Genomic DNA, 17752 nt, shown 5'->3' on the forward strand with positions numbered 1-17752 from the left:
CAATAGAATCACAAATTGGGGAGTATCTCTCAGCCTGATGTTTACAAATTTGATGTTAGTAATTATGTTGTGTATAATATAATTTAGGTTTTTTTATAATTAACTTGCCAAACATAAAACAAAATAAACTTATGTTGATGAACTAATTAAAATGATGTTCGATGGAACAAATGCACTATTGTTTGCAAGTAAAATGCTATTTCCAATTTAATTAATATGAATAACAAGCTTTTTAATTGGTTCAAACCATTGTGTGGTTCGCAACATGATAGACTAACAACTGGTCTACAACATTTTGTTTCATTTAGTGTTTACATTGTATTTTAATGTTTTCAGTGTTTATGGGTGTATATTTGAGGTTGATGTATCTGTAAGTAGTAGAGAGGAGGTCTGCTCTGTACAGATTATATAGCCTGATGAAAATGGAGGTGGGGGAGACTTATGAAGGTGATATTTAAATCTTCAACTGGTACCATCATTATGTTACTGATTTTTTTAGGGAAAAAATTATACTGTGTCTGCTGAAAGTAAGGCTATTGTAATATAATGTTGTTACTTGATTATAAGTTGATGAGACTTGACAATATCTTCCTGTTCTTTAATTTATCTAATGATATATATACCAGAATTTGACAGTTTGCTCTCAAGAACTTTCCATATAGAGATGAAAGGTGCAATTTAAACAATATTTCAAGGCCTGGAGTAATTCGCTGTAGTTAAGATTTTAAAATGAAATTATGTTTATGGTGAAAGATTTTTTTAGTCTTTCTAGTAAAAAACATCATTATTTTAGTATGTTTTACTTGCTGACATGGCTTGGACAGTTTGACAGGACTGAAAGGGCTGGAAGACCACATACCAATGTCTCATGTTTGGCATAGATTCTACAGCTGGTTGCTCTTCTTAGCAGCAACCACTTTTCAGAGTACCAGTTACAGTTTTTCATGGCACACATACTGAAGTTTCTTTGCCATCAGTAAGACTAAAGAGCTCTTTGAAATCCTGTGTTGTTGCTGCTCAAATTGATTACCAACCACTTACAGAGTGTACAGCATACTTTTTGTGGCACCAGCACTGTTGGAGTCACTTTGTAACTTGCAAGATAAAAGTGAACCCTTATGATGGATGGCACAGATTTATTGTTGTGAGAGATAGTAGTGGAGGGGACAGTAATGAAGGGGGGGGGGGGTGAAAGAACCGTCAAGGAGGAGTGTGGTGAAGATGAGATAAAGTGGTTATTTTGATGGAGGTGAGTCAGTCCTCTTGCTATGTCTACATGTTGGCCAGTTTGTTTGGATCCCAAACAGTTCTTGTTGGAGTTTCACAGGTTTATTGTTGAGAGGTGGTGTTAAAGGAGAGACTAGTTAAGGCAGTATTAGAGAAGGGGTAATAGGTAGGTAAGTGAAGGGTAATGTCAAGGGATATTCTATATATTAAGTAGAGGCCTCTAAATTAACTTAAGCTCCTCAAATCATTCAGTAGCAGAAATAGGACATCTGGCAATTGCTGCTCCAACATGTGCTGTCTTAATGTAGACAAACTTGCCTTGAACAATACAAGGATGAATCTGTAGGGATAGCCCTAGTCAATCTAGTGTCATTCTTATTTCTTTATTGCCCACAAGGGGCTAAACATAGAGGGGACAAACAAGGACAGACAAAGGGATTAAGTCGGTTACATCAACCCCAGTGCGTAACTGGTACTTAATTTATCGACCCCGAAAGGATGAAAGGCAAAGTTGACCTCGGCAGAATTTGAACTCTGAACGTAACGGCAGACGAAATACCGCTAAGTATTTCGTCCAGCGTGCTAACGTTTCTGCCAGCTCGCCGCCTTTCTAGAATCTAGTGTCATTCTACAGGACTACTTGCAGTGAGGAAACTAGGTGCAGTTAAATGTTGTACTCAGGATCTTTATAGTAAGATATGAATGGTGAAATGACCAAGACAATCTTAGCCATGATCTACTATCACAGCCTTTGTAAATATATGACCTATTTTGCTTTGTTCCTCTAGACTTTGGACTTCACCATACCCATGATATAGTAGTCTAGAGAGGTTGTTGAAACTTGTATAAGGTGCACAAGTCTCTAGAGAGAAGGGGTTACTATAATGTCCTTTTACATGTTGACCCCAGAAGGTATCCTACATTATATCTATAAAATTTGCTTTCAATAAAACACATTTTATTAGATGAAAACTAATATTTAATATTAAATTTCAGAAACCTCAGATCAGGAATATTAATACTTACCAAGTGAATTAATTTATGTTTGTAGAATATTGAAAGAAACCAAAAAAAGTCAAAATGAGTATGCTTACTGTGGAGGAGTGTGAGCTCCTTGGAGACTCTAAGTATCGCTCGTACATATCGCAAGTAGAAAAGGCTCTGAAATACTTTGAAACAACCAGTGAATGGGCTGATTTAATATCAGCCCTGGGAAAACTCAATAAGGTAAGAGAGTTGTATTTTTTTTCTTTTATAAATGCACAATTGTAGGTGCAGGCATGGCTGTGTGGTAAGAAGCTTGCTTCCCAACCACATGATTCCAGGCTCAGTTCCACTGCATAGCACCTTGGACAAGTGTCTTCTACTATAACCTTGGGCCAACTAAAGCCTTGTGGTAGATGGAAACTGAAAGAAGCCCACCATATATATACTTATATATATAAAAAGAAGCCCGCAATATATATATATTTATATATATAAAGGAACTGAAAAGTTCCTGGCTCTGGGTAAAAGAAAATACAGGAGGATCAGTTAATTATGATTTTATTCAACATATTCCCCTCTCAGATTCACAAACTTATTGCAGCAATCCTTCAGTTTTTCCAAGCCTTGTAAAAAAAAAAAAACTCAGAATGTTGGGCCTCCAACCAGGCCTTTCGCAATACCCTTAAAGCCAGGAACTTTTCAACAGTCTCTTGTGTATGTATATATATATATATATATAAATATGTGTGTGTGTGTGTGTGTGTGTATCTTTGTTTGTCTCCCACCACTGTTTGACAGCCATTGTTGGTGTGTTTACATCCCCGTAATCTAGTGGTTCAGCAAAAGAGATCAATAGAACAAGTACCAGGCTTAAAACAAAAGTACTGGGGTCTATTCGTTTGACTAAAAATGTCAAGGCAGTGCCCCAGCATGACCACAGTCAAATGACTGAAAGAGTAAAAAATAAAACATAATTATCCATCTTTCATATTTGTGTCTCTTAGTTTTATTTTTTTCGCATAATCATTATAAAGTTCTATATTTTGAAAAAAAGAAAATAGATTGTGTAGATAGGCGCATGAGTGGCTGTGTGGTAAGTAGCTTGCCTACCAACCATATGGTTCCGGGTTCAGTCCCACTGCATGGCACCTTAGGCAAGTGTCTTCTACTATAGCCTCGGGCCGACCAAAGCCTTGTGAGTGGATTTGATAGAAATTCAAACTGAAAGCAGTCCGTCATATATCATCATCATCATCAGCGTTTAACGTCCGCTTTCCATGCTAGCATGGGTTGGACGATTTGACTGAGGACTGGTGAAACCGGATGGCAACACCAGGCTCCAATCTAATTTGGCAGAGTTTCTACAGCTGGATGCCCTTCTTAACGCCAACCACTCAGAGAGTGTAGTGGGTGCTTTTACGTGTCACCCGCACGAAAACGGCCACGCTCGAAATATATATATATATATATATATATATATATATAATGTGTGTGTGTGTGTGTATATGTTTGTGTGTCTGTGTTTGTCCCCCCCAACTTCGCTTGACAACCGATGCTGGTGTGTTTACGTCCCCGTAACTTAGCGGTTCGGCATTAAGAGACCGATAGAATAAGTACTAGGCTTACAAAGAATAAGTCCTGGGGTCGATTTGCTCGACTAAAGGCGGTGCCCCAGCATGGCCGCAGTCAAATGACTGAAACAAGTAAAAGAGTAAATACTAATCATCACCATCATCAACCACCTGTCATCACCATTATTTATATCTGCTTTCCTTAGTGAAACAAGTTGAATGCGTTGTGATCCGAGTTGTTTCTTATTGCGCCCATTAGCTGGTGCTTGTATGTGTTATTCAATTAATCTTCTACAGCTGAATGCTTTTCTTACCACTAAATCAATTCATAGTGTGTACTAGGTACAGTTTCTTGTCGTGCCTACACTTTCTCTGCTAATTTGCCAATTATTTATACAGTGTCTACTGGGTGCATTTTTTCATAATACAAGCACTAACGGGGTTACTTTGCTGACTAATCATGTTATATACAACCATTTTTAATATTTCACTTAGGTATTGCGAGACTAATAACCCTGGTGTAGAACTCAATATACGTATGCTACAGAATGAAGCATTAGTCACTTACAGAGTGGTAATAAGAAAATGAGATGATTGCACTTCATATTCAAGGCTCTGATAAAGCTATAAGTTGTTACTCAAGCACTCAATAATGAGTCCACAGCATATTATAGTAGAAATAGTTGTAAGCTAATGAAGTTCATATGATAATTGTTTATTCCTTTGTCATCTTGTTTTCTGAAGCAGTTTTAATATATCAAATGAAATTAAAGTTGATAAAAATGTAGATAAAACTAGTTAAGATGAATTTCAGGAAATATTAATAATGATGTTTTAACCCTTTAGCATTTAAACTGGCCATATCCAACCCCCAAAACTCTGTTTTATGTTTAAATTGGCCAGATCTGGTCTCTCGCACCTTCCCGGCAATGTCATTCTAAAAATAAGCAGCTACATCATCAACATCATGGAGCTATGAAATAATGCAGGATCAATTCAAAACAATATGAATAAATGAGCATCGCATTTGACAGAGTAATCTGAACACTAAAGGGTTAAACACGAAGCCATTTGTGTTTAGCCCCAGGTATGTCCTAATCAAGCAAGCTTATGATAAAAGGCATTCCAGCATGATATGAAGTTATTTTTATACAGTATATCAAGGGCTACATTATATAGTGTGCTTCCCTTTTTTTTATGATGATAGAATGTGATTTTGAGGAAACCAGGTGGGTATTTCTTGCAGGCCTGTGACCATGTAGAAACTCTTGTGTAATAGCTTTCACCAACCCAAGTATATTACTGATACTCATTTTACTAAACATGACCAGTAAGTATCAGTGTCAATCATGGTTATCGTCATTGTTTTAATGTCCACTTTTCCATGCTTGTATGGGTTGTTTGGAGTTTATTGAAGCAGATTTTTTACAGCTGTATGCCCTTCGTGTCACTGACCCTCATCTTTTTCCAAGCAAGGTAATATTTGACTAGATGTTAATGCAGATGATTGGAAATGAATGATGTTGCTTGTAAGCAAACTTCTTCCCAAACAGCTACACCTTCACTGTACAAGTTGTCCCAATATCCTCCTCCTTGCACCCATATATATATATTATATATATATATATATATATATATATATATATATATATATATATGTGTATGTATATGTAAAGGAGACCACTAGGTGGACTGTTAATGTGCTAGAAGAAGATCACATGCAATGTGTCTACTAAGACCGAATTGTTCTCATATACATATACAATAATCCTTTGAGATCTCAGATATTTTCTCTGAATCTCCTTGATTCTTTTAATTTGCTTATTTCCTGGTATTAAATTGATATTAATTAATATCCAATTTCTTTTATCCTACTGTTTTAATTTATATATATATATATATATATATATATAATTCAACCAATACATTGACTGACTTGCGCTAGTAGATCACCCGATGGAGAAAAATATCAGAGTAAGTGTACTAAGCAGTGTTTACGTATAATCACAATTTAGGTTAGTTGAAATATGTTTGTCACATATTTCACCTGCTAAAGGCAACATATTTCAATAACTTAAATTGTGATTATACATAAACACTGCTTAGCACACTTACTCCAATAAATATTATTCTCGATAGGGCAATCTACTAGCGCAAATCCGTCAATGTGTTGGCTGAATTATATATAAAGCTATAAGCTTTGTCAGTTTGTTCAGGGTTGCCCCTTTCAGGTACATCTTATTGACAAGAGTCAACAAACTTGAAACATCGATGTCTCAGATTCCTGAGAGAGGGCAACACTAAACGAACGGGGTGTTTTCACACCTTTTTACCATAAGAGAGAATTTTTTCTCCACGGTAACTGCAGGGTATTTGCCTTTAGCAGTTGAAATATGTGACAAACATATTTCAACTAACCTAAATTGTGAATATATATATGTGCAAGTTCATTGCATAATTTCTTGTTCCCTTGTCATTTATTTATTTTTATATGCAAATGTGTGTGTGTGTGTTTGTCCCCCAACCACTGTTTGACAACCAGTGTTGGTTGTTTATGTGCCTTGTAACCTAGCAGTTTAGCAAAAGAGAGCAATAGAATAAATGCCATATTTGAAAAATATGTACTGGGGTCGATTTGTTCAACTAAACCCTGCAAGATGGTGCCCCAGCATGGTTGCAGTTTAATGACGATTGAAATGAATGATAACAGAGAATACATTGCTTTATGTGGTTATGTCAGAAAGTTAACTGAAATTTTAGTCTCTCTTTTTCTTTTTCTATATCTCTCTTGAACCCTCTCTATCTCTCCCCCTCTGTCTGCCTCCCTTCCTTTCTCTTCATTTCCCTCTTTCTTTCCTTTATTCACCATCATTCTCTCAATTTGTCTATCCCTTTCTCTCTGTTCCTCGCTTGTTTATTAACACCCAACCTCATTAGTGTTTTTGTCACCTTGTGTCATTCAACTTCAAATACGACTATATAATACATGAAGTACAGCTGAATTAAAACAAATGACTTTTTTTAATTTGATTAATTTGATTCATTAAGAAAATACAGTGGTAAATTTTGTACATAGACTTGATCAATAGGAAATAATTTTGTTTCGTTTTGTATGTTAACTAGAATAGCATAACCCAAAACAACTGTTACACTTACTAGGTTAATATCATTCGTGTTGACTTTTCTAAGAGAAAAAATTGTTATGGCAGAGCTTAAGAGTTATCAGAGCATCAGTTAAAAATTATAACTAACTTTGAGAAGTTCATTTTCTTTTTTGTTAAGTTGAATTTTTCCTATCATATCATCAAAGGTTTGTTCTTTTGATTTGCTTGGGCCCCATTGATAACATTTATATGTCAATTGTTCACAGGCATGGCAGTGTGGTTGTTTGCTTTGCAACTACATAGATTTTGGTTCCATCCTACTGCATGTACCTTGGGCACCCCAGCAAGATTAATGCTTTATGAGTGATATACGGTAATCAAAGACTGTTGGAACTCATTGAGGGGACCATCTATATTTTTGATTGGATGGGTAGATTTAATCTGTCACCTAGTATAACACCACCAACTAGCTCTTGGGTGCCTTTAAGAGAGTTCATTCTGTTGCAAATGTTCCATTTAAGTTTCTGATCCGAAGATACTCCTTTCCTTCTTGTAATCTCAATGACTTTGAAAAGGGCTGTGGTTACTATCTTTCTTTGTTTAAAATGTTAAGTACACTTCCTATTCCCATCCCGTGCAAAAGAAAACATTGTTTAGTTACAATCAGTTTTCAAATGATGAATATAGGATTTTTGATTTTCATTCATTTTTTTTTTCTATTAGTATATGAAGATAGTGTAACATAGACTCTAATGGACAGACTAGTGGAAAGAAAGTTAGCTTCAGAAAAATAGATACATACCTTAACCTAATTTTGAGATCCAGTGAAGCTATTGTATAAAAATATTTATTATCTGAATGCCTTATCAAATTTACAAATCCTATTTCATATTATTTTACATTATGTGAATGTTATTTTATAATATCCAAGTCATGTTTTGAAAGCTGTCTCACATGCACACGCACATACAAAATCTTTCCATACTGGAACATAAGACAAGCAGGGTAATACACTGGTAAGTACTGTGTATTGGTTTGGTCAATAGAAATTTGAAAACTGCCTTCTGTTCACCTAAATACAGCTACCATTTATCATATACACATATACAAATCAGATTATATTTCAGAATGAGTTAGTTGTTTTTTAAACATATATTCTATAAAAAAAACCTAACCATTTAATTTGATATGTGACAATGCAACTTTTAGAGGTCACTGCAGCATCAAATTAATCTCTTGTAGTTGTAACCTAAACTAATATTTAGGTGTCTATCCTTAACCTACAATACTTGCTTTATCTTATGTAGCCATTTGTGACATTTTGTTCATAAACCAAATGTCCTCCTTTGTTCTCAGAAAAAGGTTAAATTTTTCCAAGATCTTTTAACATTACTGCCCTTCTAATGCTAAATTTACCTGTTAGCCAATTACACATCTGACACATTTTCATGACCTCAGTCATTTCATTTTGTGCAGTGTCCCCCTCCCCTCTTTTTTCTTATCCAAAGGGTTTTTTTTATTGACATCTAATTTCTCCCCTCTGTCATCTTTCTCCCTTGCTCTTTTGCATTTGTGTGTAGGTATTGCTGGCATGAGTGTATGGTTAAGAAGTATGCATCCTAACTTTATGGTTTCGGGTTCAGTCCCACTATGTGGCACCTTGGTTATAACCCTAGGCTGGCCAAAGCCTTGTGAGTGGACTTGGTAGATGGAACTGAAAGAAGACACACACACACACACACACACACACACACACACACACACACATATATATATATATAGGATGTGGTGAATAAATTGTCTAAATTATGCAAAAATGAAAATAACACTGACATCTCATTTTAACAGATATATTGACCAAAATTACATAAAAATATCTTGAACTACTAAAGAGTAAATTTACTCAATAAAGTTGCCATTGGCTTCAACCACGGCCGCCAGATGATCTTGGAATCTCCTGCAACTCTTCTGGATGGCCTCTTTGTTTAAGTTGGTGAATGCTACCATAATCCTTGCCTTCAGTTCATCCTTGGTATTACAAGGAGTTTTGTTGGTCTCTCGCTCAACTGTGCCCCACACATAATAATCAAGGGAGTTGCAGTCTGGGGTGTTAGGGGTGATATGGTCACAGAAATTATCTGACAGTCATGACTGGGTTTTCCTGCTTGTGTGGCATGGTACAGACTCCTGTTGCAGACATAGGGTCTTCTAGCATGTTTGGTTGGAGGGGATGCTCGAGTTTGTCCAAAAGCTTTGTAGCGCAGTCTTTCTTCTTGTTCTTGATGGCTTGGGATAAAAATTGGCCCTTTCTTATCTTGTGTGTGGAATACCAAATGTCTTCATGCACTACCTGCCTGATAAGAAACTCAGACACTCCCATGCCCCTAGCAATGGACCTGATTGACTTAAAGGGATCATAGTCAATCATGGCCTGGATCTCACCAACAAATTCAGGAGTTCTTTTCTTATCAGAATGATCAGTGTGAGTTTTCCAAGCTGCTGTATCTTTGTAATTACCATTAGGCTCATCCAACTCTTTCCAAATTCTCTGCACTGTCCTCAGATTGACACCCAAATACTCTGAAATGTTCATACTGGAGCTTCCAGCGTGAATGCCAAGAAGTACAGAATGTCGTTTCTAAATTTCTAGCTGAGTGAATTGCATCATGGTGCTGTTTTTCTCAAAAACGGTGCCCAACTGACCCTACTATACTGTGTGGTCGACAAAAAAAAAATAAACAATGCACATGTGCAAAATTTAAAATATAAAATGGTGAGAATTTACCTATCGCACCCTGTGTATGTGTGTGTGTGTATATGTATATATATATATATATATATATATATATATATATATATATATATATATATCATCATCATCATCATCATCGTTTAACGTCCGCTTTCCATGCTAGCATGGGTTGGACGATTTGACTGAGGACTGGTGAAACCGGATGGCAACACCAGGCTTCAGTCTAATTTGGCAGAGTTTCTACAGCTGGGTGCCCTTCCTAACGCCAACCACTCAGAGAGTGTAGTGGGTGCTTTTACGTGTCACCCGCACGAAAACGGCCACGCTCGAAATGGTGTCTTTTATGTGCCACCCGCACAAGCCAGTCCAGGGGCACTGGCAACGATCTCGCTCGAAAATCCTACGGGAGCCAGTCAGGCGGTACTGGCAACGGCCACGCTCAAAATGGTGCATCTCATGTGCCACCCGCACAAGAACCAGTCCAGGGCACTGGCAACGATCTTACTTGGCTTGCCGGGTCTTCTCACGCACAGCACATTTCCAAAGGTCTCGGTCAGTAGTCATCGCCTCGGTGAGGCCCAATGTACGAAGGTCTTGCCTCACCACCTCAGCCCAGGTCTTCCTGGGCCTACCTCTTCCACGGGTTCCCTCAACTGTTAGGGTGTGGCACTTTTTCACGCAGCTATCCTCATCCATTCTCACCACATGTCCATACCAGCGCAATCATCTCTCTTGTACACCACAACTGATGCTTCTAATGTTCAGCTTTTCTCTCAAGATACTTACACTCTGACGGGTATTCACATTGACATTACACATCCAACGGAGCATACTGGCTTCATTCCTTGCAAGCTTACGTATGTCCTCAGCAGTTACAGGCCATGTTTCACTGCCATGTAGCATGGCTGTTCATACGCATGCGTCATACAGTCTGCCTTTTACTCTGAGTGAGAGTCCCTTTGTCGCCAGCAGGGGTAAGAGCTCTCTAAACTTTGCCCAGGCTATTCTTATTCTAGCAGCTACACTTTCAGCGCACCCACCCCCACTACTAACTTGGTCGCCCAGATAGCGGAAGCTATCGACTACCTCTAGTTTTTCACCCTGGAATGAGATAGAAGTTGTTTCCTGTTTGTTTACAGTCTTTATTGCACCTGAACATCTGCCACAAACAAAAGCTAACTTGCTAGTTAACCTGCCTTTGATGTTGCTGCACCTCTTATGTGTTCATAGCTTGCACCGGGTACATCTTATAGAGTTACTACCTACTCCTTTTCTACATACTGAGCAGGGCCATCTACCTGAAGGGGTTTGTGTTTTATCTACCTTCCTACTTATTAGGATTTTGGTTTTAGCTAGGTTGACTCTAAGGCCCTTCAATTCTAGACCTTGCTTCCACACCTGAAACTTCTCCTCTAGTTCTGATAGTGACTCCGCAATTAGGGCAAGGTCATCAGCATAGAGGAGCTCCCAGGGGCAACCTGTCTTGAACTCCTCTGTGATTGCCTGGAGGACTATGATAAATAAGAGGGGGCTGAGGACGGAACCTTGGTGGACCCCTACCTCTACCCGGAATTCATTGCTGTACTCATTTCCAACCCTCACCTTACTGGCAGCATCTCTGTACATGGCTCGCACAGCTCTCACTAACCATTCTTCTATCCCAAGTTTCCTCATTGACCACCAGATAAGGGATCGGGGGACCCTGTCAAAGGCTTTCTCCATGTCAATGAAAGCCAGGTACAGAGGTTTATCCTTAGCTAGGTATTTCTCCTGCAACTGTCTCACTAGAAATTAGGCATCAGTAGTGCTTTTACCTGGCACGAACCCAAACTGCATCTCATCTAAATTGATTAGCTCCCTAATTAGTTGGGCTATGACCCTCTCTGTAACTTTCATAACCTGATCTAACAGCTTGATGCCTCTGTAATTATTTGTATCTAAAGCGTCACCTTTACCTTTGTAGCAGTTGACTATGATGCTGCTACACCAGTCATTGGGTATGACTCCTTCGTGTATCACCTGGTTCGTAATACGGGTGACTAGGCTGTAGCCAACACTGCCAGATATTTTGAGCATCTACACACACGTGCACACACACATATCAGTGTTCCCCCCCCCCCCCCGATTGGCTCCTGTGCCAGTGCATGTAAAAAGCACCATCTGAGTGTGGTCAATACCAGTGCCGCCTGACTGGTTTCTGTGTTGGGATTGGTGGCACATAAAAAAGCACCCACTACACTCTTGGAATGGTTGGCGTTAAGAAGGGCATCCAGTTGTAGAAACATTGCCAGATCAGATTGGAGATAGGTGCAGCCTACTGGCTTGCCAGCCCCCAGGCAAACCATCCAACCCATGCCAGCATGGAAAACGGACGTTAAACGATGGTGATGATGAAGAAACAACTTAAAATAGTCATATAATTCCTTTATTAGAACAAATTATAGATAGAGAGAGATGCATGTGTGTGAGTGTGTATATGGGTGTGCCTTTGTCTTGACATTGCATGAGTGTTGTAAATGAGTGTCACAGTCATGCAAGCTGAGTCATTCATTTCCAATATTCTGCAAAAAAACATGTCTGACAATGGGGAGTATTACCTTACTCGAAAACAGGTAAGGGCATCCAACCATAGGAAATCTGCCTCAGTAAACTCTATCTGATCCATGCATGCATGGAAAAGTAGATGTCACCAAGTTGATGATGTACCATGTTACATTTATGTGTATGTATGTATGCATCTATGTATACCTACATCAATATGTGTGTATGTATTTCCTTTTACTTCTCCCCTTTTCTTCCTTTTTTTTTGTTGCTTTTTCATGTAACCTCCCATTATTCTCTCTGCTGTTCTTACACATTTTTTTGTATTACCCCTATTTCCAGTTTTCCTATGCACTTCTCATTACTTCTCCATTAATCAAAGAGCCTCACCCAAACCGTTGTGAAATTTATTGAATTGATTTTTGTCAATGCATACTGACATTGATGTTTGTTGCTTAGCATCAGGTCAGTTTTGATCAAGTAGATCTATAATCAAATGGATGTCAGTCATGATCCTATTGTTTGTATTTCAGCTACAGTATACCTAGACCAGTATAACCCTTTCTCTTTTAAGATGGAAGCATGTGATTTAAGGGTAATTTGACTGTTCTTTGCAGCAGATTAAGCAATCAACACCTGTTTCCTTGTACTTGTGTACTTTTTATCTCTTTAGTTAAGAGGTTCAGAGAAATAGTTCAATGTAACTTTTTTGAAGTACAAAATGCAATGTCATTGGTAACATTTTGACTCATGGATCCTACCAGTGTGGTAAATAGGATAATAAAATTAGTACTATTAATAATAATACTTTCTGCTTTAGGCACAAGTCCTGAAATTTTGTGGGAGGGGTCTAGTTAACAACCCCAGTGCTCAACTGGTAATTATTTTATTGACCCCAAAAGTGATGAGTGGCAAAGTTGGCCTTTGCAGAATTTTAACTCAGACTGTGAAGAACTGCAAGGAATGCTGTTGAGCATTTCGTCTGATGTACTAACAATTCTGCCAGCTTGCAATAATAAAATCTAAGTTGCTTCCAAATTCTTTTATGTATTCAGAGTGGTGGTTAACTTTTCATAGAACATCAGCACTCTGAACTTTAATTAGATTATTGTCTAGAGACACTTCATTAATTCTACAGAAAAAAATGTCTATACTTAGTAAATGCTGTCATTCATTATATTGTTCCAAAATATAAGTGTCATATGATTTATTTCTTGTTTTCTTTGTATGAAAGAGACATCATTATGTGCAGTAGTGATACAACTGCTAATTTGAAAATAAAAGAAAATTACTTTAAACTGAATGTAGCTCTGCATAATACATAGTATAGAAGATAGAAATTCCTCACCAGACATGGTCATGTGGAAAGACGTTTACTTCACAATGATATGGTTCTCGGTTTGATCCCATTATGCAGTACTTTGGGCAAGTGTCTTTTACCAGACAGAAACCATGCAGCAACCCATTGGACTATATTTGATCTTGAATGGTAAACTTTATCTGTCATCTTGTTTGGCCTTAGGTCTTGGATGTATTAATCCTTTAGCATTCAAAATGGCCACATCCAACTCAAATATTCTACCTATTTTATATTCAAATCACCCAGATCTGTCCTCACACGCTTAACCCTACAATGTCATTCTAAAAGTAAACAATCAAATCGTTGAAATCTCGAAGCTACGAGATAATTTATGATTAATTCAAAACAATGTGAGTAAATAAGCATTACATTTGACGAGTAATCTGAATGCTAAAGGATTAAACAAACATCTCTATTGTACAGATAGTGTTGGTCATCTACAATCTTCCTTGAAAATATGTCTGACCATTGTGCTGTTCATATTCAAAGGGCTAGAATAAATATTACCTTTATTGACAAGAGGAAGAGCATCTCATTTGGCTGTAGAAAATCTGCCTCATTGTATTTCATTTGACTCATCATACAAGAATGGAAAAGTGAATGTTAAAATTATGTTGATATATATATGATAGGTTTCTGAAGAGTTTTTGACTGTTATCTGCCATTTACAAGGCATTCACTAACTTGAGACTGTGGCTGAAGACACTTGCTCAGCATGTTGTGCAGTGAGATTAAACACATAGAACCATGTGGTTACAAAACAAACTTCTTAAGACCATAGTACTTTTTCACCCAGAGCTCCTTCTCCATTCGTTTGCATGTCCATATCAGAGCAATTACTACTCCTGTCCACTTTGTCTGATATCTTTATTTTTTTTGTTTATATATATATATATATATTTGTAAATAATATGTGACAGTTATTCGGTAGCTATAATAAAACTCTGAGTTTCGGATATATATGTATCCTTACATACAGGGGAGGTGCCAAAGTAGGTACACAGTAAGTATCACATCAATGTTATAGTACTTAATTCATTAAAATTATTAGCACATTAAATTAGCCTATGATCCACAAAGACCAAGAAGATCAGACATTTCCACAGAAATGAAAGCAGAAGCCTCCATATTGTTGCCTGACTTGCTAGAAATAGTAGCTATCACTCCTTATTACTTCCTTGCCTCTTAAAAATGGAAATTTTAAAATGTTAAGGTGCAAATACACCAGATTTTGTAATCTTTGATATACAGTCTAAGCAAATATGAAATGGTAATTGCTAGAAAAGCTATGATTGTAGATCTGCTTAAGAACATAGTGTAACATAACTTGTTGTTGGCACTCCGTCACTTACGACTTTGAGGGTTCCAGTTGATTCGATCAACGGAACAGCCTGCTCGTGAAATTAACGTGCATGTGGCTGAGCACTCCACAGACACGTGTACCCTTAACGTAATTCTCGAGGATATTCAGCGTGACACAGTGTGACAAGGCTGACCCTTTGAATTACAGGCACAACAGAAGCAGGAAGTAAGAGTGAGAGAAAGTTGTGGTGAAAGAGTACAGCAGGGTTCGCCACCATCCCCTGCCGGAGCCTCGTGGAGCTTTTAGGTGTTTTCACTCAATAAACACTCACAACGCCCGGTCTGGGGATCGAAACCGCGATCCTATGACCGCGAGTCCGCTGCCCTAACTACTGGGCCATTGCGCCTCGTAACATAACTACAACACCTAAATATATGCATGCAGTGCACACACATACTCACACACATTTTACCCCTGCACACATATCTGTTCTGTATAAATAGTAGCCTGTTAGGGAATTTATATCCTCTCTACCGTCCTTCATTTAGCATACATAGCTACATTTTATTTGGTCTTTTTACTACTTAATCAACAGTTTTACTGAACAATATAAAAATAATATTGTCCATCACGTGCAGTGATGATTTTGATTGTTACTGCTTATGAAAGACAGTATGTGCAAGTCATATTTACATAAGCATACAGAGTACATATTTTGTTACCCAAGATTGGATTTAATAAATAATTGCTACTGTAAAGTTTCATTGAACAAAAAAAGAAAAAAAATTATGGTGCTTTGTTATTGCTAGTTAATAAAGAGTTCTAACTTTGATACAAGGCTGCTAATTTTTAGAAAGTGTGTAGTTATTTGAACCAGTCCCAAATATATTACAGTTGCATGTAGTAATAACTCCAGAGGAATGAGGTGAAAGTCAACTGCTGTATGTTTTGAACTTGTGACATGAATGAATGTAACTAAACACCATAAAGCATTTATTCCAACCTGATACTGTTCTTCACTTTCACTTATTAGTTCATATTCTAATTTTCACAGGTACTGCTGTCACACATGAAATACCCTGTCATCCCCAAAAGAGTGATAATCGGTAAACGATTAGCCCAGTGTCTTCATCCAGCTTTACCAAGTGGTGTCCATCTGAAGGCTCTTGAAACCTATGATATCATCTTCAAAAGTATTGGTCTTGAGCGTTTGTCCCAAGATCTCTTTATCTACACTGCAGGTCTTTTCCCCCTCATGAGCTATGCTGCCATGAACGTGAAGCCAGTTCTTTTAGATCTCTATGAGTGCCATTTTGTACCTTTAGGAAAACATATAAAACCAGGTCTAAATGGACTTCTACTTGGATTGTTACCTGGCATGGAAGAGGGTTCAGAACTATCCTACAGGTAATAAATATAGGACTTTTATTATCTGTCAAATATCTTATTTGTTCATTATTCATTGTCTCTATGATTTAAATCATTAGATTAAGAATCTTACATTTTTAGTCTAATGGTTTCTAATGTTTTAAATGTATTAAGCTCTAACCCAGCATTTCCCAGTCTCTTTACTTTGTGAGGAAACCTTGAAATAAATTGCCTGTTTCAGGGAATCCCTACATGAAAACTACACATCTTGATTTCTCTTTCATAAAGGTAAATTTCATGAAACTGCTTTTGAAAGGTTTCACTCTGCTAAATCTATTAGATACTGCAAAGAAGGTTTAAGAAATTTTGTCTTAATGAAGACCTTGTTTTAACCAAATTCCCCTTCAATTTCCTCTTAAGAATTCATTTTTCCAGGGTATCTCCTTACTACCTACAGATACCATAATTTCCCTACCTTTAATAATATGCCAGGAATGTATAATAAAATTACAAATAAAGAATTAAATACAAAAAAAAATATGCATATAATTAGCGTTTATTTTGCTAATTCTTGTAGGACTCCTAGTGACCTCTTACGGAACCATATCATCCTGAGGGACCCTGGTTGAGAAACCTCCTCTAGCTTTCTTCTCCAACTTATTTTAGTTTCTTGGTATTTTTTAAACCTCTGCAATCTATTAGCTGGACTCTCTCTATAGATATCAACATTTTATTATTTAAGCTGTTTTCTTTCAATGCATTTTTCTTCAAAATCATATTATTTCTATATTTTGTATTTCATACCTGATACATATAAAAATAATGTGACCTGACAAATGACAGAGACCTTCTCTTTGTGGCTGGTGACTTGAATGGGCATGTTGGACATCTGGGGAGCTTCTATGGTGTTGCATGGTGGCAACAGATTTGGTTTCCGCAAACTAAGGGACTAGCTATCTGAATTGACAGTCGGAGACCCCCTTTGGTTACGAATGACCATGGGATTGCACCTAGAAAGTTACCCTCTGAACCACAAGTCTTGGCAAGGTTGTTTGTTAAAGACCAGCAGTCGTCCATGCATACCAGCCTCCTCTCTCCATGCCACCAATGTTATCCAAGGGAAAGGCAAAGACTGAAACAGCTTGGCACCAGTGACGTCACAATTCATTTCTACAGCTGAGTGAACTGGAGCAACATGAAATAAAGTGTCTTGCTCAAGAACACAACACACAGCCCAGTCCTGGATTCGAACTCACAACCTCACAGTCGTAAGTTCGACACTCTAACCACTGAGATAAAACAATTAAGGATATGAAGACATGGAAAGCTCCCAGCCCATCAGTAATCACTGCTGAGATGCTTAAAATATCTGGCGCTCAGAGTGAAAGACAGAAGTATGATGCCTGTGTGTGAACAGCGATGCTACACAACTGTGAAACATGGGCTGTGATTGCTGAGGATGTGTGTAGGCTGGTAAGAAATGAAGCTAGTATGCTCTGCTGAATGTGTAAAGTCAGTGGGCATGCACGACAGAGTGTA

The 17752-nt window shown here is 37.7% G+C and overlaps 1 protein-coding gene across 20 annotated transcripts in view; it reads left to right on the plus strand.

Annotated features, from left to right (window-relative positions):
* The window catches only part of LOC106884379 (protein DOP1A), a 141172-nt gene that overhangs the window by 41764 nt on the left and 81656 nt on the right, over window positions 1-17752 (plus strand). For all 20 annotated transcript variants that reach the window (XR_016242158.1, XR_016242160.1, XR_016242161.1 and 17 more), the window contains exons 3-4: window positions 2279-2454; window positions 15900-16252. Coding sequence is in view for 16 of the 20 variants with exons in the window: in XM_089353341.1 (XP_089209467.1) it covers window positions 2308-2454; window positions 15900-16252 (500 nt within the window). In the remaining 4 variants the exon portion in view is untranslated. The remainder of the gene's footprint in view (window positions 1-2278; window positions 2455-15899; window positions 16253-17752) is intronic.

This window comes from Octopus bimaculoides, chromosome 1 (genome assembly GCF_046866305.1).
Source record: "Octopus bimaculoides isolate indiv1 chromosome 1, ASM4686630v1, whole genome shotgun sequence".
NCBI classification, from domain to species: Eukaryota; Metazoa; Mollusca; class Cephalopoda; order Octopoda; family Octopodidae; genus Octopus; species Octopus bimaculoides.